Source organism: Heloderma suspectum, chromosome Z (genome assembly GCF_057233095.1).
Source record: "Heloderma suspectum isolate Gila_16-S chromosome Z, 16-S_ref, whole genome shotgun sequence".
Lineage (NCBI taxonomy): Eukaryota > Metazoa > Chordata > Lepidosauria > Squamata > Helodermatidae > Heloderma > Heloderma suspectum.
This window is the reverse complement of record NC_139476.1, coordinates 16747536-16768017: the sequence shown is the minus strand read 5'-3', so window position 1 is coordinate 16768017 and position 20482 is coordinate 16747536. Positions and strand designations below refer to the sequence as shown.

Genomic DNA, 20482 nt, shown 5'->3' with positions numbered 1-20482 from the left:
GGTTCCTTAAAGAGGAAAAAATGGGATATAAATGTAATAAATAAATGAATGAGCTCCAAATGCCAAATCAGATATTTCCCCCCACAAAGTGTGCACGCGCGCACACACACACACGCGTGCGCGCACACACAGAGTACTCATTTCACAAAAGTCAAACTGGTGATGCTCAGAGAAACACAAGCACATAGGGCAAACATCTACCCCACCTCACCCAAATGTAACACACATACACAGGAAAGGAACCCCTTCCTTGATTCCTTCTCTAGTCTAGTCTCCCAGGACACTCCCTTTTTCTTTTTTTATCCTGGGTTGCAGCCACTTGAGATTTTAATTTTGTGAGAATGCCACAAGGGGCCCAGAGGCATTCTGGGAAATCACTTTGCAGCATGCCAGCTTCCTAGTTAAAAACTTTAACCTAGTTTAAAAAAAGCAAATACCTAAATAAAGTAAAATAAAAAACAACAGAAGCAGGGAGCCTGGTAAGCACAAAGAGAGGTGTCTGCAGGAACTTGGGTCCCATTTGGATGTTGGAGAAAGCTGCAACAGCTCCAAAGGAGTTTGGATTTCTATCAATCGGACTGGCTGTTTTCCAAATCGTGTGGTTTCCACGTACTTGCAGAACTTTTTTTTTTTTTACTTTCTAGAATTGCACACAAATTTAGCTCAACAAAAATACAGAAGTTGCTGGAAAGGATGCTAATATATTCTATAATATATTTTTAATACATTTTTAAAACAAAACACCAACCCCAAATGCTCTTTTCCCCTGCTGGGCTAAAGCATGAAAATGCAGATTGCGGGCAGGCTGGATTTGGGCCTACGCATAGATGCGCAACTGAGCACATGCACAATTTTGGAAGTGCGCATTTGTGGAATTGTGCACCTTCTGACACAAACAATATACATTCCTAAAAAAGAAGAATGTGATTAATCAATGAGTGGATGACAGATGCAGATGCAGATGAAGCAGGAAAGGACAAATCTTTTTTTGTCCTTAGATGGCGTGCAACTCTGAACAGGCTACAGGAAGAGGAGGAAGAAAAGTCCACTAAAGATGAGCGGGAACAGGGCTGTGATGAGACCTCTGAGAGAGCCCCCAGCAGAATTTTTCGACTCCTGCTGCTTTTTGAGTTCATCCTTCAGCTGTTGGATGTCTGCTTGGCATTTTTCCCTGCGGGAAGAAAAAAACAATTTTAGGGGAAGGAGTACATATTGCAATGGGATGATTGAATGGCTTCCATTAAACCTCCTTCCCCAGCAACACACAGAGTCTGGTTAGAGCAGAAAAGATGGCAGATCCATCGCTCCGGGGGGAAATTGTCCAATGCTTCGGATCATTGGGTGAATGTCCTGACCATTCTGGAACCAAGGGGCAGTATCCAATGGGAGTCCTACGTAGGCCCGTTTACTTCCATGGATCTACTCTGTGTAGAAGTACCATTGGATACAACCCAAGATGCTGGTTAGGCGACCCTTTGCTCTGATCCAGTAGGGCTGTTCTTATCGTCAGTCAGGGTTTAGTTCAGAAGGTGCGAACAAGGCAAATCCTGATCGAAACCAAACCAAAATGAATTTCTCATACATCCCTAGTTTTGGAACCAGCTTCCAAAGATGGTGGCTATCTGTCTCACACCATCAGGGCAACCAGTGTACCTAGAATTCGGGATAGTATGGTATTAATGTTAATATATTTAGGTTTATAGTCGTCGTCTATAATGTGACTTTTCATAGAATCATAGAATAGTAGGGTTGGAAGGGGCCTGTAAGACCATCGAGTCCAACCCCCTGTTTAATGCAGGAATCTAAGTCAAAGCATCCCTGACAGGTGGCTCTCCAGCCTCGTCTTGAAGGCCTCCAGTGTGGGAGAGCCCACCGCCTCCCCAGGTAACTGGTTCCACTGTCGTATTGCTCTAACAGTCAGGAAGCTTTTCCTGATGTTCAGCCGGAATCTCGCTTCCTGTCACTTGAGGAACCTTTGTACCTCCTTTGTACTTTTTTCCCTCTAGATGGGCCTTTGAGCCTGTCTAGAGGAGGCATGCTGGCTGGGTCTGGGGTGGGGCTGAAGAGGCCATAGGACTTCTTGTATCAGCCTCTCCTCTCCTCTCCCCTCCCCTCCCCTCCCCACCCACTGGAATGCTCCCTTTCCCCTCTCTCCAAGGCTCCATTTGCAACCTCGGGATGCAGCCAGCAAGGTACTTTCCATGCGAGCTATGAGGGTTGGGCGAAGGGGATCATAACCCCAGAAGACATAGCAATGTCTCCAGCAGGGCTCCCCAACCTGTTTGGACCCATGGGCACATTTGGGAATTTGAGAAATTGCTGTGGGCACCACCACAAAATGCTTGATCAGCGGATCGCTGCTTTGGCGTCTCTACCTGTCACATCTCTGGATCTTAGGCTGCGACTTATTCAGCAAAAACGTTTGCTTGGTGTCTATTGGAGACTGCAACATCTCTTGGGGGGTGTCTCCATGAGTGATTTACTCCGAGCTGGCTGTATGTTGAGGTTGTTAGAGATACATGATGTTGTGGCCATCCAGCAGCTACCCTGGAGCTTATCAGGGAAAACCCGGATTTCCTGAGACTGCTGAAAGTCCGATTCTTTTCCTTGAGTCGGGTTCTCCCCGGTATGGTTGCTGTGTGCCCCAACCCCTGCACTGACCCCGGGTACGCTGGCCCTGCCCAGGGGGCTGTGTTTCACCATAACCCTGGTCAACAGGTGTTTCCTGTGTGTTTCCCGTCCCTGCACAAACCCATTAGTGTCTACTCAGAAGTAACTCCCATTGGGCTCAACGAGGCTCGTCCCCTGAATGCTCACATCAGAACTTACAGAGATCCCCCTCAATAGACATGGCACAGTTTAAAGCCCAATTCCTTAAGTGTGGTAAAGCGCGATCTCGAGGCTCTGATTCTCCATTGTTTGGTTTAATAGAGATCCTGCAGGTTCAAATGGGGGCCAGTTTCCGTCTTTGTGTTTTCTGCTCTCTTTCCCACAACAAACCCATGGGTGTCTCCTCAGAGGTAGCTCCCCTTGTGGTTGATGAGATTTGTCCCCTGAATGCCCACATCAGACCTTACAGAGATCCCCCTCAATTGAAATGGCACAGTTTAAAGTACAAACTCCCTAAATGCTGTAAAGCGCGATCTTGAGGCTCCAATTCTCTGTTGTTTGGTTTATTGCCTTAGGAAGTAACGACTTCACACCTTCACACCTTCCATATAGATATTCTGCAGTTAGAAAGGGGGCTGGTTTCCCATCTCTGTGTCTCCCCCCACTCTTCCCAGCACAAGCCTATGTGTGTCTACTCGGAAGTAACTCCCATTGTGCTCAATGAGGCTTGCTCCTGAAATGGAGGTGCATCTGGTCTTTCAGGGAGAAAGATAAATGCTCACCTCCTAAAATGCGATGGACTGAGGACACTACAATGTTTTCAGTATTTGAAAGGGTGACGTATAGACGCCACCTTCAAATGGGTACTTATTTGGATGTTTGGTTCACTTTTGTTGAAGCCTATGTATAATTGTTAGAAAGTTGATTGCATTTCATACAAATTCATGTATGTATATTTAAAAAATGGCAGGAGATATTGGGCGCCTGTGGGCACCACATTGGGCACCCGTTGGGGCACAACGGTGGTGATCACAGAATCATAGAATCATAGAATAGTAGGGTTGGAAGGGGCCTATAAGACCACCGAGTCCAACCTCTGCTCAATGCAGGAATCCAGGTCAAAGCATCCCTGACAGACGGCTGTCGAGCCTCGTCTTGAAGGCCACCAGTGTGGGAGAGCCCACCGCCTCCCTGGGCAATTGATTCCATTGTCGTATTGCTCTAACAGTCAGGACATTTTCCCCAATGTTCAGCCAGAATCTGGCTCTCTGTAACTTGAGCCCATTCTTCTGTGTCCTGCACTCTGGGCTGATTGGGAAGAGATCCCGGCCTTCCTCTTTGTGACAACCTTTCAAGTCCTTGAAGAGCGCTATCCTATCTCCCCTCAGTCTTCTCTTCTCAGGGCTAAACATGCCCAGTTCTCTCAGTATCTCCTCACAGGGCCTTGTTTCCAGTCCCCTGGTCATTTTTGTCCTCTGAATCATCTCCAGCTTGTCTGCATCCTTCTTAAAGTGTGGTAGATCCCTGGTCTACAACCCTGGGATGGGGACTCTGAACAATCCTATGTTCCCTGGGATGCCCTCCCTGGGATGATAGGATCGCTCTCTCGACGGCAAATAGCCACAACTATCTTACCGCAGGCTGTGCAGAGGGAGATGATCTGAGGAATGCTCTGACTTGAATTCCTGCACTGAGCAGGGGGTTGGACTTGAGGGTCTTGTAGGCCCCTTCCAACCGGACTATTCTATGATTCTATGATTCTATGATGAGAGGGGAAGACTGTGGTTTTTTTCCTCTTCCCCCCACATCCCTTTTTCCTTGTATGTCATGTCTTTTTAGATTGTAAGACTGCAGGCCATTTTGTTTAACTGACTGATAACCTTTTTCGGCTGAGGAGCAAGATAAAAACACAGAGTGGCTAGAGTGTTGGACTGGGAGCCGGGAGATCTAGGTTCAAGTCCCCACTCGGCCATGAAATCTCACTGGGTGACTTTGGGTCCGTCACAGACTCTCAGCCCAGCCTACCTCACAGGGTTGTTGCTGTGAGGATAAAATGGAGAGGAGGATAATGTAAGCCGCCTTGGGTTCCTTAAGGAGGAAAAAAGGTGGGATATAAATGCGATAAATAAAATAAAATAAATCAATAATAGCGAAGGATGGAACCTCCCCACAGAGATGCAAGGTTCTTTGGAATACCAGATGCTAAAGACAAAAGAAATCTGGGGTGGAGGTGGGAGGGGCCATAGCTCAGTGTGACATAGCCCATGCTTTGCATGCAAAAGGTCCCAGGTTCAATCCCTGGCTTCTCCAGGTAGGGCAAGGAAAGAATCCTGCCCAAAACCCTGGAGAGACATTGCCTGTGTTGACAGTATTGGGCTAGATGGTCTGACTTAGTATAAGACACCTTCCTATGTCTCCTCTTTGCCCTGGCCAGGGGTGTCCTGGAAGCATCTGGCTCAGCTGCTGCTGTAAACAGGATGCCCAGTGGACTTTGGATTGAATCCAGCCAGGAAATGCTCATGTCCTTCCCCAAACGGACACGAGCACACTGGGTTTGAAGCTGCCATTCTTACTGTTGCTTCTGGTTCTTGTGCTGGGTGCCCTTCAGTTCCTGTGTTTTGAGGTTGAGTTGCTGCTTCAGCTGTCTCACTTCCTCTACAAAAAGATACAGAGAGCCAGTTATCTGTCTGTCTAAAAATATTTCTCTCCCACCTCTCAGGGTGGAACCCTCTCAAGTCAGATTTTTGAGCAGTCATTTCACCTGGACAATTGCCCCCAATATTCCCCTCTTTATACCAAATACAATTGTTTCCCCTCTCCCCACTAGAACTCACCTTCCAGTTGTCTTCCATTTTTATCCAAGCAGGGACTGGGCTGAATCTCAAACCCCCTCCCCCAATTTTCAGGGAACCAACTTGTTCCCCCCAAAAGTGGGGAACTTTTTGGTAGCTTTCAGGGGGTGGCTGGTCAAGGGCTGAGAGTTTTTGGAGGGGAGGGGGTGTTACCTTTAAGGTGGGGACAGACAATGGGGTACCCACAGGACACCAAGGTAGACAGTAACTCATAGAATAGTAGGGTTGGAAGGGGCCTCTAGGACCATCAGGTCCTACCCTCTTCCACGTTTTTAAGAAAAAGTTACCCATTTTCTGACCAGCTGCCATCTTCATTTCCCATGAACCCCTCTGGGCCACATGGGCTCAGAGACGTGCAGAGGAAAGAAAGATGGCGGGCAGCTGCAGGCCAAGGGTTACTCAGCACCGCACCAACACAAGAAAATGAAAGGGGAGATGGGGTGGGGAGAAAAAGGGACCTGTGTCACTTTTGACAGTTAAGCTGGGTGGGTGGGATAAAGAGAGCATCAGGGGCTGAGGGAGAGCTATGGGGGACTCGGGAAAGCAGCAGTAACCCAGCTGGGTGGGGGGTGGTTGGAGAAGACTGCAGGAAGCATGGATACATGGTGCTTGTGCATGAGAGAAAGACAGAGAGACGGAGAAAGAGAGAGTATTGGTCTGTTTCCTGCCTCCCAGCTGAGCGGAGCAGAGCAGAGCAGAGCAGAGCAGAGGAAGCTGCTCCAGCTGGTCCAGGGACTACAGAAGCAAGCAAGCTCCCAGAGCGCGAGCAACCAGAGCGAGCGGACAGGGGAAGCAAACAGGAGTTGGCCAGGGGAGTTGAAGTGGTAGAAGAGACAAAGAAGACAGAGGCAAAGAGGTAAGTGGGCTGCAGGAAGCCCAGGGGGCTGCCCTTTATCCTTCTGAGTGGCTGTGAGCTCACCAGGTGCTCCTGAGAGCTCCAACTGAATTGGGGGTTTGGCCTGAGTACTCCTAGCAGCTGTGGGCGGGAAGCTTCCATCTGTTTCCCGCCTCCCAGCTGAGCAGAGCAGAGCAGAGCAGAGCAGAGGAAGCTGCTCCAGCTGGTCCAGGGACTACAGAAGCAAGCAAGCTCCCAGAGAGCGAGCAACCAGAAATTGGCCAGGGGAGTTTGGCAGGGGAGGTCGAGGGGGAGGCCCCTAACATTTCTTTTTAAAATTATTTTTCTTGCAACACACACTTCCACACCAGTGGGACTCTGCTTTTAACCTCTGCTGAGTAGAGGAGCAGGCATAGGCTAGTCTAGAACAATCAGAAAGCTAGACACAAAAAGGGAAAAGAGGCTATGGAAGGCCAAGACTCTCCAGTGGTGGTGACCTGCAAGGTGTGTGCAATGTTAGTTTTCTTGCCTGAGAACAACATGGCCTACACCTGCAACAAGTGCAAGTTGATCATGCTGCTGGAAGAGAAAGTAAGAGGACTGGAGCGGCGACTGTCGATCCTCCGGGGAATAAGAGAACACGAAGAGTTCCTGGACAGAACGTTGGAACTACAGCAGCAAAGCGAAGTACAGAAGCTTGAAGAGAAACAGCAAGATGAGGCAGTGGGAAATGCTGAGGTGAGGAAAAATGCAGGAGAAGATACTCCTTGGAAAAGGGTGACAGGAGAAGAAAAACTAGACGCAACTCTGCACCAGTGGAAGCAGTGGAGCTGTGGAACTGATTCCAGGTACTTGAGGATGAGACTGGAGGGCAGCCTGCACAGGAAGAATCATGGGACCCTGCATGAGAGTGAGCAAGAGGCTGAAGGTCAGTCAAGCAAAGGTGATGAAACCCAGGCCTACAACAAGAAGAGAACAGTAGTAGTAGTGGGAGGCTCCTTGTTGCGTGGGATCGAGACCCAAGTATGTTGCGAAGACCCGTGGACTTGCCAGGTATGCTGTCTCCCGGGAGGACAGATTAGAGACGTGACTGAAAGGTTGCCTGCACTCATAAAGCCCACTGACAGGTATCCCTTTCTTCTCATCCATGTGGGAACAAATGATACTGCCAAGCAGAGGTACGAAGAGATCACGTCAGACTTTGAAGCTTTGGCCAGGAAACTCAAGAACTTTGGGGCCCAGATAGTTTTCTCATCCATCCTTCCAGTAGTTAGAAGAGGGATGGAAAGGGAAAGAAAAAAACTCCGGGTGAATGACTGGCTATGAAGGTGGTGCCGGCGCAAGGGATTTGGATTCTGGGACCACGGCCTATACTTCCTGGAAGATGGGCTGTTGGCTAGGGACGGGTTGCACCTCACAAAGGATGGGAAGAATGTGTTTGGCCACAGCATGAGGAACTTCATCAGGAGGGCTTTAAACCGAATCCTACGGTGGAGGGAGATGTGATGTTGGGGGTAACCATGGACGTAGGCTCATGCACAGCAACGGCCAGAACAGCTCTAATAGTGCCCAATAATAGTCTCCAGACACATATAGGAAGAAAGCCAGTCTATGAAGCACATGGTCTTCGATGTCTATACACTAATGCCCAGAGTATGGGAAACAAACAGAATGAACTTGAACTCTTAATACAAGAGGGAAATTATGACTTGATAGTGTAACTGAGACTTGGTGGGATGACTCTCATGACTGGAATACAGCAATTGAAGGATGTAACTTGTTCAAAAAGAACAAGAGGAACAGAAAGGGAGGTGGGGTTGCACCGTATGTGAAAAATACATATCTCTGCACAGAAATACAGGAGGAGGAGCTTGGTAGCCCCATCGAGAGCATCTGGGTTAAAATAAATGGAGCAAAGAATAAAAGGAACCTGGTGGTCGGAGTCTACTACCGGCCACCCAACCAAGGAGAAGACGAGGATGAAACTTTTGGAAAGCAAATAGCCAAAGTTTTAAGGAAGCATGATGTAGTAGTAATGGGGGACTTCAATTTCCCTGATATTTGTTGGGGGACCAATTTTGCAAAACATGGCCCCTCCAGGAAATTCCTGACTTGTGTGTCAGATAACTTCCTCCTACAGAAAGTAGAGAAGGAACTAGAGGATCGGCTATCCTTGGCTTGATCCTAACCAACAGAGATGACTTAGTAGATGAAGTAGCAGTTACAGGAACTCTGGGGGAAAGTGACCATGTTGTACTTGAGTTCTTGGTTCTAAGGGAAGCAAAAGCCGAGTGTAGTCAAACGTGTACCCTGGATTTTAGGAAAACTGATTTTAATTAACTCAGAGCAAAGATCACTAAGGTCCCCTAGCAAGCGACTCTAATGAGAAAAGGAGTCCAAGATGGGTGGGAGCTTTTAAAAAAGGAAATTCTCAAGGCACAATTACAAACAATTCCAACAAGAAGAAAAGGTGGAAGACAACAGAAGAAGCTAATGTGGCTTCACAAAAAGCTTAGCGATGACCTGAAAACAAAAAAGGACACATATAGGAAGTGGAAAGAAGGCCAAGTAACAAAGGAAGGGTACAGGCAGGTAGCACAGAATTGCAGGGATGGCGTCAGGAAGGCTAAAGCTGAGAACGAGCTGAGGTTAGCAACGGATGTTAAAAACACCAAAAAGGCTTTCTTCAGCTACGTGCATAGTAAAAGGCAGAGGAAAGAAATGGTGTTCAGCTATTAAATAAGGATGGCAAAACGATAACAGATGACAAAGAAAAGGCAGAGGTGCTCAATTCCTACTTTGGCTCAGTCTTCTCCCAAAAGAGGGTCTATGAGGCCCCTGGCAAAGGCGAAGTACAGGCTGAAGGGGCAGGATTGCAGCTTGAGATCGATAGGCATATGGTCAAGGAACACCAAACTACTTGGAATGAGTTCAAATCTCCAGGGCCAGATGAATTGCATCCTAGAGTAATAAAGGAACTGGCAGAAGAACTCTCAGAACCGCTGCCTTTTATCTTTGAGAAATCATGGAGGACGGGTGAAGTGCCAGATGACTGGAGGAGGGCTAATGTTGTCCCTATCTTCAAAAAGGGTAAAAAGGAGGAACCTGGGAACTACAGACCAGTCAGTCTGACATCAGTCCCTGGGAAAATTCTGGAGCAGATGATAAAGCAATCCATCTGGAAGCACCTTGACAACAATGCCGTGATTCCTCGAAGCCAACATGGATTTGTCAAAAACAAGTCCTGCCAGACAAATCTGATCTCATTTTTTGATCAAGTCACCTCCCTTGTGGACCGTGGGAATGCTGTAGACATCATATACCTCGACTTCAGCAAAGCTTTTGACAAAGTGCCCCATGATATCCTGATGAGCAAACTAGCTCAAAGTGGGCTAGATGACACAACGATCATGTGGATCCACAGTTGGCTATAGAGTCGGACTCAAAGAGTGCATATCAATGGGACCTTCTCAAACTGGGGAGAGGTAACAAGTGGGGTACCGCAGGGCTCAGTCCTGGGCCCAGTGCTCTTCAACATTTTTATGAATGACTTGGAGGAGGAGGTGCAGGGAATGCTGATAAAATTTGCAGATGACACAAAATTGGGTGGGATAGCTAATACTTTGGAAGACAGAAACAAAATTCAAAGTGATCTGGATAGACTGGAGTGCTGGGCAGAAAACAACAGAATGACATTTAATAGGGATCAATGCCAAATTCTGCACCTCGGAAAAAGAAACCAAATGCACAGTTACAAGATGGGGGATATGTGGCTCAACAACACTACAAGCGAGAAAGATCTTGGAATTGTTGTCGATCACAAGCTGAATATGAGCCAACAATGTGATGTGGCTGCAAAAAAGACAAATGCTCTTTTGGGCTGCATTCATAGAAGCATAGCTTCCAAATCCCGGGAAGTACTAGTTCCCCTCTACTCAGCACTGGTTAGGCCTCATCTGGAGTACTGTGTCCAGTTCTGGGCACCACACTTGAAGAAGGATGCAGACAAACTGGAGAGGGTTCAGAGGAGGGCAACAAAGATGATCAGGGGACTGGAAACAAAGCCCTACAAGGAGAGACTGAAAGAACTGGGCATGTTGAGCCTTGAGAAGACTGAGGGGAGATATGATAGCACTCTTCAAGTACTTGAAAGGTTGTCACAGAGAAGAAGGCCAGGATCTCTTCTTGGTCATCCCAGAGTGCAGGACACGGAATCATGGGCTCAAGTGACAGGAAGCCAGATTCCGTCTGAACATCAGGAAAAACGTCCTGACTGTTAGAGCAATACGACAATGGAGCCCATTACCTGGGGAGGCGGGGGGCTCTCCCACACTGGAGGCATTCAAGACGAGGCTGGACAGCCACCTGTCAGGGATGCTCTGACTTGGATTCCTGCATTGAGCAGGGGGTTGGAGTTGATGGCCTTGTAGGCCCTTTCCAACCCTACTATTCTATGATTCTATGATCTATGGGTGGTGATCTGGATTGGGAGAAAAAAAAGAGAGATGGGGGCTTTGAGCTGTCTTGCAACAAAGGCATTGTCAGGTGCGCTGGGGTTCAGACCTCACGTCTGCCTCCTGCTCAGTCTTTGGGGCAGGTGACTTGTCTTTTTGGCCTGCCTCTCATGGCAGCCATCTTATGGGGTGACCAGGAGAGCTTCTCACATTGCCAAAGGTGCCCCGAAAAGGTTGCCTTTTCCCTCTGCTTGAAGGACATGGCCGCTGAGGGATTTGAACCATGTATTTTAACGCAGGTGGGAAGTTTATCTGTTTCTCCAAGCGACCACTTGACTCTCTTCATTCATCTGGTGGTGTTCTCTTTTTCATCGGGGTCTCCTTGCCCTCTGGGAACAATGCTACCTCATGAAAACCTAAGAGCCTCACTGGCTCAAACCAAAGGCCTCTCCAGACCAGTATCCTGTCCAGTGGCCAGCCAGCTGCCCACAGGAATCCCAGAAGGAGGACAGGAATGCAACAGCACCCTCCACCCATGTTCCCCAGCAACTGGTGTACATAGGTACACCACCTCTGATGCTGGAGGTAGCTTGAAGCCATCAGGACTAGAAGCCATTGATAGCCTTCTCCTCCATGGATTTGGATTTCTGATCCCCTTTGAAAGCCATCCAAATCAGTGGCCATCACTACATCTGGTGGTAGTAAGTTCCATAGTTTAACTCTGTGCTCTGGGAAGGTGCCCCCCTTGTGATCCGCCTAGAATCTCCACCCATTGAGTTTCATGGGATGACCCCATGTGGGTTTTGCATTATGAGAGAGGGAGAAAAATGTCACCCAATGTAGAATTGTTCTCAAGGGTATTCTGACAGGGGGAGTTAGAAGGCTACCTCTGTCAGCAAATGCTTCTGGGAACTATGCTATATCTTGATTTTATGTCTGTCTTTCTGTCTGTCAGCATTTATGCTTTTTAAATGTTTACGTCGAGACGGACTTTCTAAAGCAACCGAGGTGGTTTATGCTTTTTCAATGTTTACGTCGAGACGGACTTTCTAAAGCGACCGAGGTGGTTTATGCTTTTTCAATGTTTACGTCGAGACGGACTTTCTAAAGCGACCGAGGTGGTTTATGCTTTTTCAATGTTTACGTCGAGACGGACTTTCTAAAGCGACCGAGGTGGTTTATGCTTTTTCAATGTTTACGTCGAGACGGACTTTCTAAAGCAACCGAGGTGGTTTATGCTTTTTAAATGTTTACATCGAGACAGACTTTCTAAAGCAACCGAGGTGGTTTATGCTTTTTAAATGTTTACGTTGAGACGGACTTTCTAAAGTGACCGAGGCGGTTTACAAAAAGTTCCGACAATAAAAACTACCCTCGAATAAAACGGGCATAAAGTTGGCTCGAGCACTGGGTTTCGTTTTTTGATTTGGCCGAAAGGTGGGATATAAATCAAAGAAAGAAAATAAAAAACAACATTAAATACATTAACAGAATAAGCAAGCTGGTTTGAGCACCATTTCTGATTCGAAAGGTGGGATATAAATAAATAATAAACAAATAAAATAACAACCAACCCCCCCCCCCTTTAAAATATACCAACAATTTTAAAAGCCAAGTGGTTTTTTGTTTTAATAGCCTTGAGCCCCTTCCTGAACCCGTTGTTTCCCATAGGGCATCTGTCCCCAATTGAGGGACTTCAGCTCCCACGAGCCCCAGCTGGGATGGCCAATGGTGAGTGTAATGGGTTTGGCCCTGGAAGAATGGCAAAGATTTGTAGTGAGCTTCCTCAGCCATGTCCTGGGCAGCATGCCAAGGGCATAGAGACCTGTGTAGCCTAGTAAAATGAGCAGCTTCCTAGTTCGCCAAGCAGGCCTCTCACACAAGGTAATGGCTATCAAGGAAGTACAGCTCCATACCATATGTCAACAGCTGCTTGGTTTATGCCAAGTTAGCTCACCCCTCGAAGATAAGGGTGTGGTGCTTTCTGTCCCAGAAGAGCTGAGGAACTCCCTCTCCCATGCTGGAAGGTTTGGACCCAAGGGAAGGCGATTTGTTTCCCAGCCTGAGAAACAAATTATGCTGAGCATAATTAGAAAAGGGACTGAGAACAAAACTGCCCATATCCTACTATCCCTAAACAAACCTAGGGTGCAGCCACACTTGGAATGCTGTGTCCAGTTCTGGTCACCACACCTAATATATATATAGACAGACAGATAGATATAGTCGAGTCGGAAAAAGGGCAGAAAAGGGCAACACAAAAGATCAAGGAGCTGGAGCATCTCCCATAGAGAGAAGGTGACAACAGCTGGGTTTAGCTTGGAAAAAGGAGGGCTGGGGGAGACATGACAGAGGTGTACAAAATTATGCCTGGTGTGGAGAATGTGGAGAGAGAGACATTTTTCTCCCTCTCTCAAAATACTAGAACCCGGGGTCCTCCCATGAAGCCGATGGGTGGGAGATTCAGGACAGATCAAAGGAAGGATGTCTTCACACAGCGCAGAGTTAAACTATGGAACTCGCTACCACAGGAAGTAGTGATGGCCACCAGTTTGGATGGCTTTAAAAGTGGGCTGGACAAATTCCTGGGGGAGGAGAAGGCTATCAACAGCTACTAGTCTTGATGGCTCTGTGCTACCTCCAGGACTAGAGGCAGTGAGCCTGTGTACACCAGTCACTGGGGAACATGGGTGGGAGAGTGCTGTTGCATTCGTGTCCTGCTTGTGGGTTTCCCGTGGGCAGCTGGCTGGCTGCTGTGTGAACAGAATGCTGGACTAGATGGACCCTTGGTCTGAACCAGCAGGGCTCTTCTGATGTTCTTATCATTCAGAAGCACCCTTAATGGATCCACTGGTATTTAATAATCTATTATAAGCTCAATTTGATACAGCATCAAGGTCCAGGACGCTTTTATTTTTATTGCAGCACCAACAAATTTTAAATAAATAAATAAATAAATAAATAACATTGAGGGAAAACATGGCTTTTAAATGTTACTTCTCTTGCTGCATGCAGGATGTCCCAGGTCTCAGTCCTGCTTTCTACAGCTGAAAAAAGGAAATGGGTTCATGGACTTAGAATCTGACCCAGTTCCATATGTTGAGCGGTTGGGCTGGTATCCATCTCTCTGAGAGCCTAACCTACCTCACAAGGTTATTGTGAGAATAAAGTGATGTTCTTATGTTCTTATGCTAAGAGCAGATGAATTTGGTCTCGCTCCGGGGGAAAACGTGCACTACCAGCTTAGAGAAATCTGTTGGTTCCTCTGTGCTGGGGGACCTGAGTGCACAGTCAGCTGTGATAGAGGTCTGCTTCAGTCAGCTGAAGGGACAGGTGAGTTACCTTTGCATTTCTTTCTGCATCCATTAATCCCCTGTGTGTGATCAATAAATGGTGACTGTGTTGCATCTCTAACTCTCTTTCACTTGTACAACCCTCAAATCTGGTTTCACTGGGACCTCAGCATACCAGGCCCCCCAAAATAATACAGTCGGGAATGCTGGGAGTTGTTGTCCCAAACAGCTGGATGGCACCTGGCTGGGGAATGCTGCCACAGTGCATTAGATCCCAAATTACATGGTGCATTAGATCCCAAATTCCCCTTATCTTCCTCCCTTCTATGTTCCTGTCTTCTGATCTGTGCCACATCTCCCAAGCAGTATCTAGGTCAGCTCTTGGCTTGTCTCACCTTCAGTAGCTCTGAGCTTCTCCGCTTCTTGTTTGGTGGCTTCCTCCACTTCGGATGTGGTGTTCTTTTCCAAGGTTTTCTAGCAAGAGAAAAAAGGAAATGAAAGAAGAGGCAGGTCAAATCAGAGAAATTTGCAATGGATTCAAATGAGTTTGGATTTCTATGAAAATGACCCAGAGATTCTGCAGCAGACTGGCTTTTTCTGAATCCCGTGGATTCCATGGACTTGCAGATCTGCTTTTTACTTTTCATAGAATCATAGAATAGTAGGGTTGGAAGGGGTCTGTAAGACCATCCAGTACAACCCCCTAATCCAAGGCAAAGCATCCCTGACAGGTGGCTATCCAGCTTCATCTTGAAGGCCTCCAGCGTGGGAGAGCCCACCACCTCCCTAGGTAACTTGTATTGCTCTAACAGTCAGGAGGTTTTTCCTGATGTTCAGCCAGAATCTGGCTTCCTGCAACTTGAGCCCATTATTCCGTGTCCTGCACTCTGGGATGATGGAGAAGAGATCCCGGCCTTCCTCTCTGTGACAGCCTTTCAAGTCCTTGAAGAGCATTATCATATCTCCCCTCAGTCTTCTCTTCTCAAAACTAAACATGCCCAGTTCTTTCAGTCTCTTTTCGTAGGGCTTTGTTCCCAGTCCCCTGATCATCTTCGTTGCCCTCCTCTAAGCCCTCTCCAGTTTGCCTGTGTCCTTCTTAAAGTGCGGTGCTCAGAACTGGACACAGTACTTCAGGTGAGGCCTAACCAGTGCTGAGTAGGGGGGAAATCCTTGCCAATCTATTAAAGATTATCTAGAGATCTACCTGTTGAACAGGATCTACCTTCTGCCAGTGCCTGGCTCAGATGCAGATTGCTTGGGCGGGGGACACATTTCTTTGTCATTGCTTGACATCAAACTGAATGAATGCGTAGCTCCACCTGCCCCCCTTGGACCAACCTTTCATAGAATCATAGAATGGTAGGGTTGGAACTTGGAAGGGGCTTATAAGACCATCGAGTCTAACCCACTGCTCAATGCTGGAATCCATTGCCTTTTGGGGAGAATTTGCACAAATTCACACTTGGTCCACTGGATCAAAATTCTGGTTCTTCCCTAAATACCTGATTCCATCAATGAGCAGACAATAGAATAAAAGACACCTGACAATCCCTAAAATACAGATGGGATGGATTTAACAACATCTGTACCTCCCTACTTCACATGCAATATGACCAGGAATGGATAAAGCTGTTAGTTTCAGTTTCTCTCTGTTTCTCATTCTTCCATTCTTAAATTTGGTTCATCTTGACAGTTGAGAATTTCTCCAATCTTAAGTTTGGTTTGTTCTGACTTTCGAGATGTTTCTTAACAAAAGTTTGCATGAAAATTCATAAGCATTACTGTAGCACATTTCTCCTTATACATGCAGTTTTGCATGCCTTTTTTTTGCCTAATGTAAGATCATGGCATCTGGCCCCATCACTTCCTGGCATATAGAAGGGGAAGAAATGGAAGCAGTGACAGATTTTACTTTCTTGGGCTCCAAGATCACTGCAGACGGTGACTGTAGCCATGAAATTAAAAGACGCTTGCTCCTTGGGAGGAAAGCTATGGCCAACCTAGACAGCATAGTAAGAAGCAGAGACATCACCTTGCCGACAAAGGTCCGTCTAATCAAAGCTATGGTTTTCCCAGTAGTAATGTATGGCTGTGAGAGCTGGACTATAAGGAAGGCTGAGTACCGAAGAATTGATGCTTTCGAACTGTGGTGCTGGAGAAGACTCTTATGAGTCCCCTGGACTGCAAGGAGGTCAAATCAGTCCATCCTAAAGGAAATCAACCCTGAGTGCTCATTGGAAGGACAGATACTGAAGCTGAAGCTCCAATATTTTGGCCACCTAATGCGAAGAGAAAACTCTCTGGAAAAGACCCTGATGCTGGGAAAGACTGAAGGCCAAAGGAGAAGGGGACGGCAGAGGATGAGATGGCTAGATAGCGTCACCGATGCAATGAATATGAACTTGAGCAGGCTCCGGGAGAGAGCGCAGGACAGGAAGGCCTGGCGTGCTATGGTCCATGGGGTCAGGAAGAGTCGGACACGACTGAACGACTGAACAACAACAACACACATTTTTACTAGCAATTTTCCTAATATAATATATTTTGGCTGTTATTTTCCCTAATGCAATTTAAACCCCAATTTAAAGTGCTGGTTTTGACCTTTAAAGCCTTAAATGGTTTGGGACCAAGTTACTTAAGGACTGCTTTCACCCCACTCGCCTGCCTGCACTTGAAGATCAGCAAGAGAGGCCCTTCTCACTTGCCCACCAGTGAGAGCAGTCAGGTGGGTGATCACACGTGAGAGAGCCTTCTCTACAGTGGCCCCACACCTTTGGAACAAGTTGCCATTGGAGGTCTGCCATGCTTCATCATTTCAGGATTTATTTTTAAGAAGGCCCTGAAAACACATTATTTTACTGTGGTCTTCTCTTGATATGACTGCTGTTGTAGCCATTATCGTTGCTGCTGGTTTTATTGTTGTTTTTATAGCTATTTTATATTTTTATAGCTTTTACTATTTAAACTGTTTTCATGTTTTTTATTGCCGTAAGCCACCTTGGGAGGGTTTCTGCCCTGAAAGGCAGCCAAGAAATGTTTTAAATAAATGATATAAATAAACAACGCATGCATTTTGTATGCCTTTTTTCTTTTTGACCCGAAGACTCCATTGCAGAATTTGGAGAAGGCCAAATTTCAAAAGATATATGAGTTTCGCTTCGCATTGGGGTTCGAAGGTGTGAAATTTCTGCCCCATCTTGGAAGGAGGGGTTCAAATAAAGAAGGTTTGGCCTGGACATGTGCTTTGCACAAACCAGACAGATGGCACAGGTTGTCTGCATCTTTGGCAAGGACTGTTTATTTTATTTATTGCATTTATACCCCACTTTTTCCCCCTCTTGCAAGGAACCCTGCATGGAGCAGGGGGTTGGACTCGATGGTCTTATAGGCCCCTTCCAGCCCTACTATTCTATGATTCTATGAACCCAAGAGGGCTTATATTATCCTCCTCCTCTCCATTTTAGCCTCACAACAACAACCCTGTGAGGTAGGCTGGGCTGAGAGTCTCTGACAGGCCCAAAGACACCCAGTGAGCTTCCATGGCTGAGTGGGGACTGGCCCTCCATATCTGGAACAGATTTTGGAGTGGTGAACACAAGGAATAAAACAGTAAAAGAATAAAAAGATCCAAAACACATTAAAATTATACTTGAATTTTCTGCTTGGTACTCCAGGTTTTATTTAAATGGGTGCATATTTAATATAATTCTATTGAGATGTTTGCATTGTCTTTATTCAACTTGGTTTTATTTGTAATTGTCCACATTTAATGGTTTCACGGCAATGTTTGCTTCTGCTGTTAGCTGCCTTGGGAAAATGGTGGCCTTTGAAAGGCTGCTAGGAAACGGATTAAATAAATACAGAAGAATATTCGGAGGGGTTAGCGATCCCTCCCAACATTGTGCCATGTTGGCTGAGGATGATGGGACTTGCAGTCCAACTCATCAGGAAGCCATCAGGTTCGAGGAGACTGCCCCAAATGCCATCCATCAAGTTGTCCCTTCCTTCAATTTCCCCTCCCTCAAATGCACCATGGTTCCCTGAAACAAATGACCAAGGTGTCAGAGAAGCAAGAAAGAGTAGAAACATGAGATGACAACTCCCCTGATATTTGCTGGGAGAAATGCATGGCCTCATCCTCAAATTCCCAAGATCCTTTGCTGACAACTTCCTCTTCCTCCATGTGACCCCAGCCAACAGGGAAGGGTTGGCCAAAGAGATGGATGGAGCAGGAACTTCGGAGGAAAGTGACCATGTAACGCTGGAAGGAATCTCTGATTTATGGAAAGCCCAAGGGTGTCCCTTGGATTTCAGAAAAGATGATTTTAAGAAGCTCTGAGAAATGCTAGGAAGGGGCCCATGGCTAGATTGATGGGTCAAGGAGTGGGAGTTCATGAAGGACTTCCTGGAGACACAACCACAAATGAGTCTCATGAGAAAAAACTTGCCTGTACATTAAGCCCATCAGAGGATGCCCCCTCTGTACCCCGTCCACAAGGGAAGTAAATCCTGCATCTACCAAAGACAGGGCCTTCTCTGTGGTGGCCCAGAACTGGGTCAATTTTACCTGGGTACATTCTGGGTCCCACTCACTGGCTTTCAGAAAGGGTGTGAAGACTCATCTTTTAAATGTAGCCTTTTAAACTATGCCACTGTTTTAATTTTTAAATTGATTTGCTATTTATCACTGCATTGATTGCCCACCTTTCTGCTTGCAAGGAGCCCAAGGCAACTCACGTGGTCCTCCTTTCTCCATTTTAGCCTCACAACAACCCAGCAAGGTAGGCTAAGCTCAGAGTCAGGGACTGCCTGCAAATCCCCAAATCTCCCGGCTCTACACTGTAACCACTATACCACATTACTTTGATCTGTTACAGTTTTATTGATTACTTTGATGAAGGGGATGTAGGGAATCTTTGTCCAATTTGTGGATGGCATGAAATCGGGAGGCGAACACCACCGCAGAAGACAACTCATTTTTTACAGCGTGGCTTTTTGAAGACATCCTCAATCTTTAACACCAGCAAGCACAGCCCAAACTGGGGATGATGGGAGTTTGAGTCCAAACCATCTGGAAGGATTTCCCAGGTTGACCCAAGAGCATAAACCAGCTTTCCCTAATGTGGAGCTCAGCTCTCAGCCAGTGGGGATTAGGCAAGCAGGCTGGAAAGTTTTCTAACAAATAACAAACCAGAAACTTCTCCTGTGTCTCCCCCTTCTTCAACCTTTTGCCCACAGGCTCTTGGCTCAACTGCCTATCAAACCAACAGCACTGGGCAGCGTGTCCTAGTGGTTACAGCATTCGACGAAAAGTCGGGGGACCTGCGTTCAAATCCCATTGGGTCATTTTGGGCCAGTCTTTAATTCTCAGCCTAACCTTCCTCCCAGGGTTGTTGTGAGGATCAAATGTGTGTGTGTGTGTGCGTGCGCACGCGCACGCGTGTAGAAGAAACACACCCATAGCCCTAATCTCCTTGTAGGGAGGGTGGAATAATCATGCAGTCAATGTGCATTGTTAGTGGTACAAATGCTTCTCTGGGCTAGAGGTTTGTGTGTGTGCGTGCGCGCGTGTGAGTGTTTTCCTTTGGCGAAATTTCTCGTTCTAAGGTTAAGTCAAGAGCATAGAAATATTTTACCAGCTGGTTCTGGCAGGAGTCCCAGTGCCCTTTCATCTCGGCCACGCTCCGGTTGGCATGTGCCACTTGGGCCCACAGCCTGTCGCTTTGTGCTCTTGTCTCCTCCTCTTCTTTGGACAGCGCTTCCATGCGCTGCTGGAGGGACGCGATCCGGGCCTGGGCCTGAGAGGTTTGGTTCTGGAGCTCCGACTGGCACTCTCCGCATTTCGCCGGCTGGCCCGAAAATACTTGCCCCAGGTATAAAGAAAAGAAGACGACAACTAGAATACTCAGGATGCCCAGGATACAGATAATCTTCTTATTGCAGCTTTGGTCTGACATCTCGATGCCCTCCGAACGTGTTGGGGTTGATGGGCACGGGGCGTATGCCGTCTGCCCACCCATCAAAGCAGAAGTTCAGACCAAGAGTTTTTCTGCCGAGGGTGCAGGGCAAAACCCCTTGCTGCCTGATCACGTGTCCTCGTCCCTCCCTTGCTGGCATCCCCTCCTCCCTGCCTTTCGGAGAATTCTCATGATTTCATTTCAGAGGAAAAGGCCCCGGCAAGGGGATGAGAAACGAAAGTGATCTGGCCCTGCGTGTCTGGAAGGCAGTGAAAGATTCTGGCGCCGGCTCCAAGGGAAACTCCTTTCTGTCCACCTTTCCCAAACTGCGCCCTCCAGAGGTGCAGGACTACGACTCTGCTCTCCCCAGACACAGCAGCCCTCGCTGACTGGGGATGCTGGGATTTGTTGTCCAATGCGCCCGGTTGGGCGGTTGGAGCCGTGGGGACAGCCAGTCACAATGAAAGACCCTTTTGCAAGG

General features: G+C 47.2%; 1 protein-coding gene across 1 annotated transcript; it reads right to left on the bottom strand.

Moving 5' to 3' along the window:
• Positions 1-592: 592 nt before the first annotated feature.
• Positions 593-20083, bottom strand: LOC146333777 (uncharacterized). Its single transcript, XM_084825762.1, has 4 exons — positions 19681-20083; positions 14440-14518; positions 5184-5265; positions 593-1171 (listed from the first exon to the last, which is right to left on the bottom strand). Exons 1-4 carry the CDS (start codon positions 20062-20064, stop codon positions 1021-1023), a joined length of 696 nt encoding a protein of 231 aa, XP_084681888.1. The 5' UTR covers positions 20065-20083; the 3' UTR covers positions 593-1020.
• Between the last annotated feature and the right edge of the window lie 399 nt (positions 20084-20482).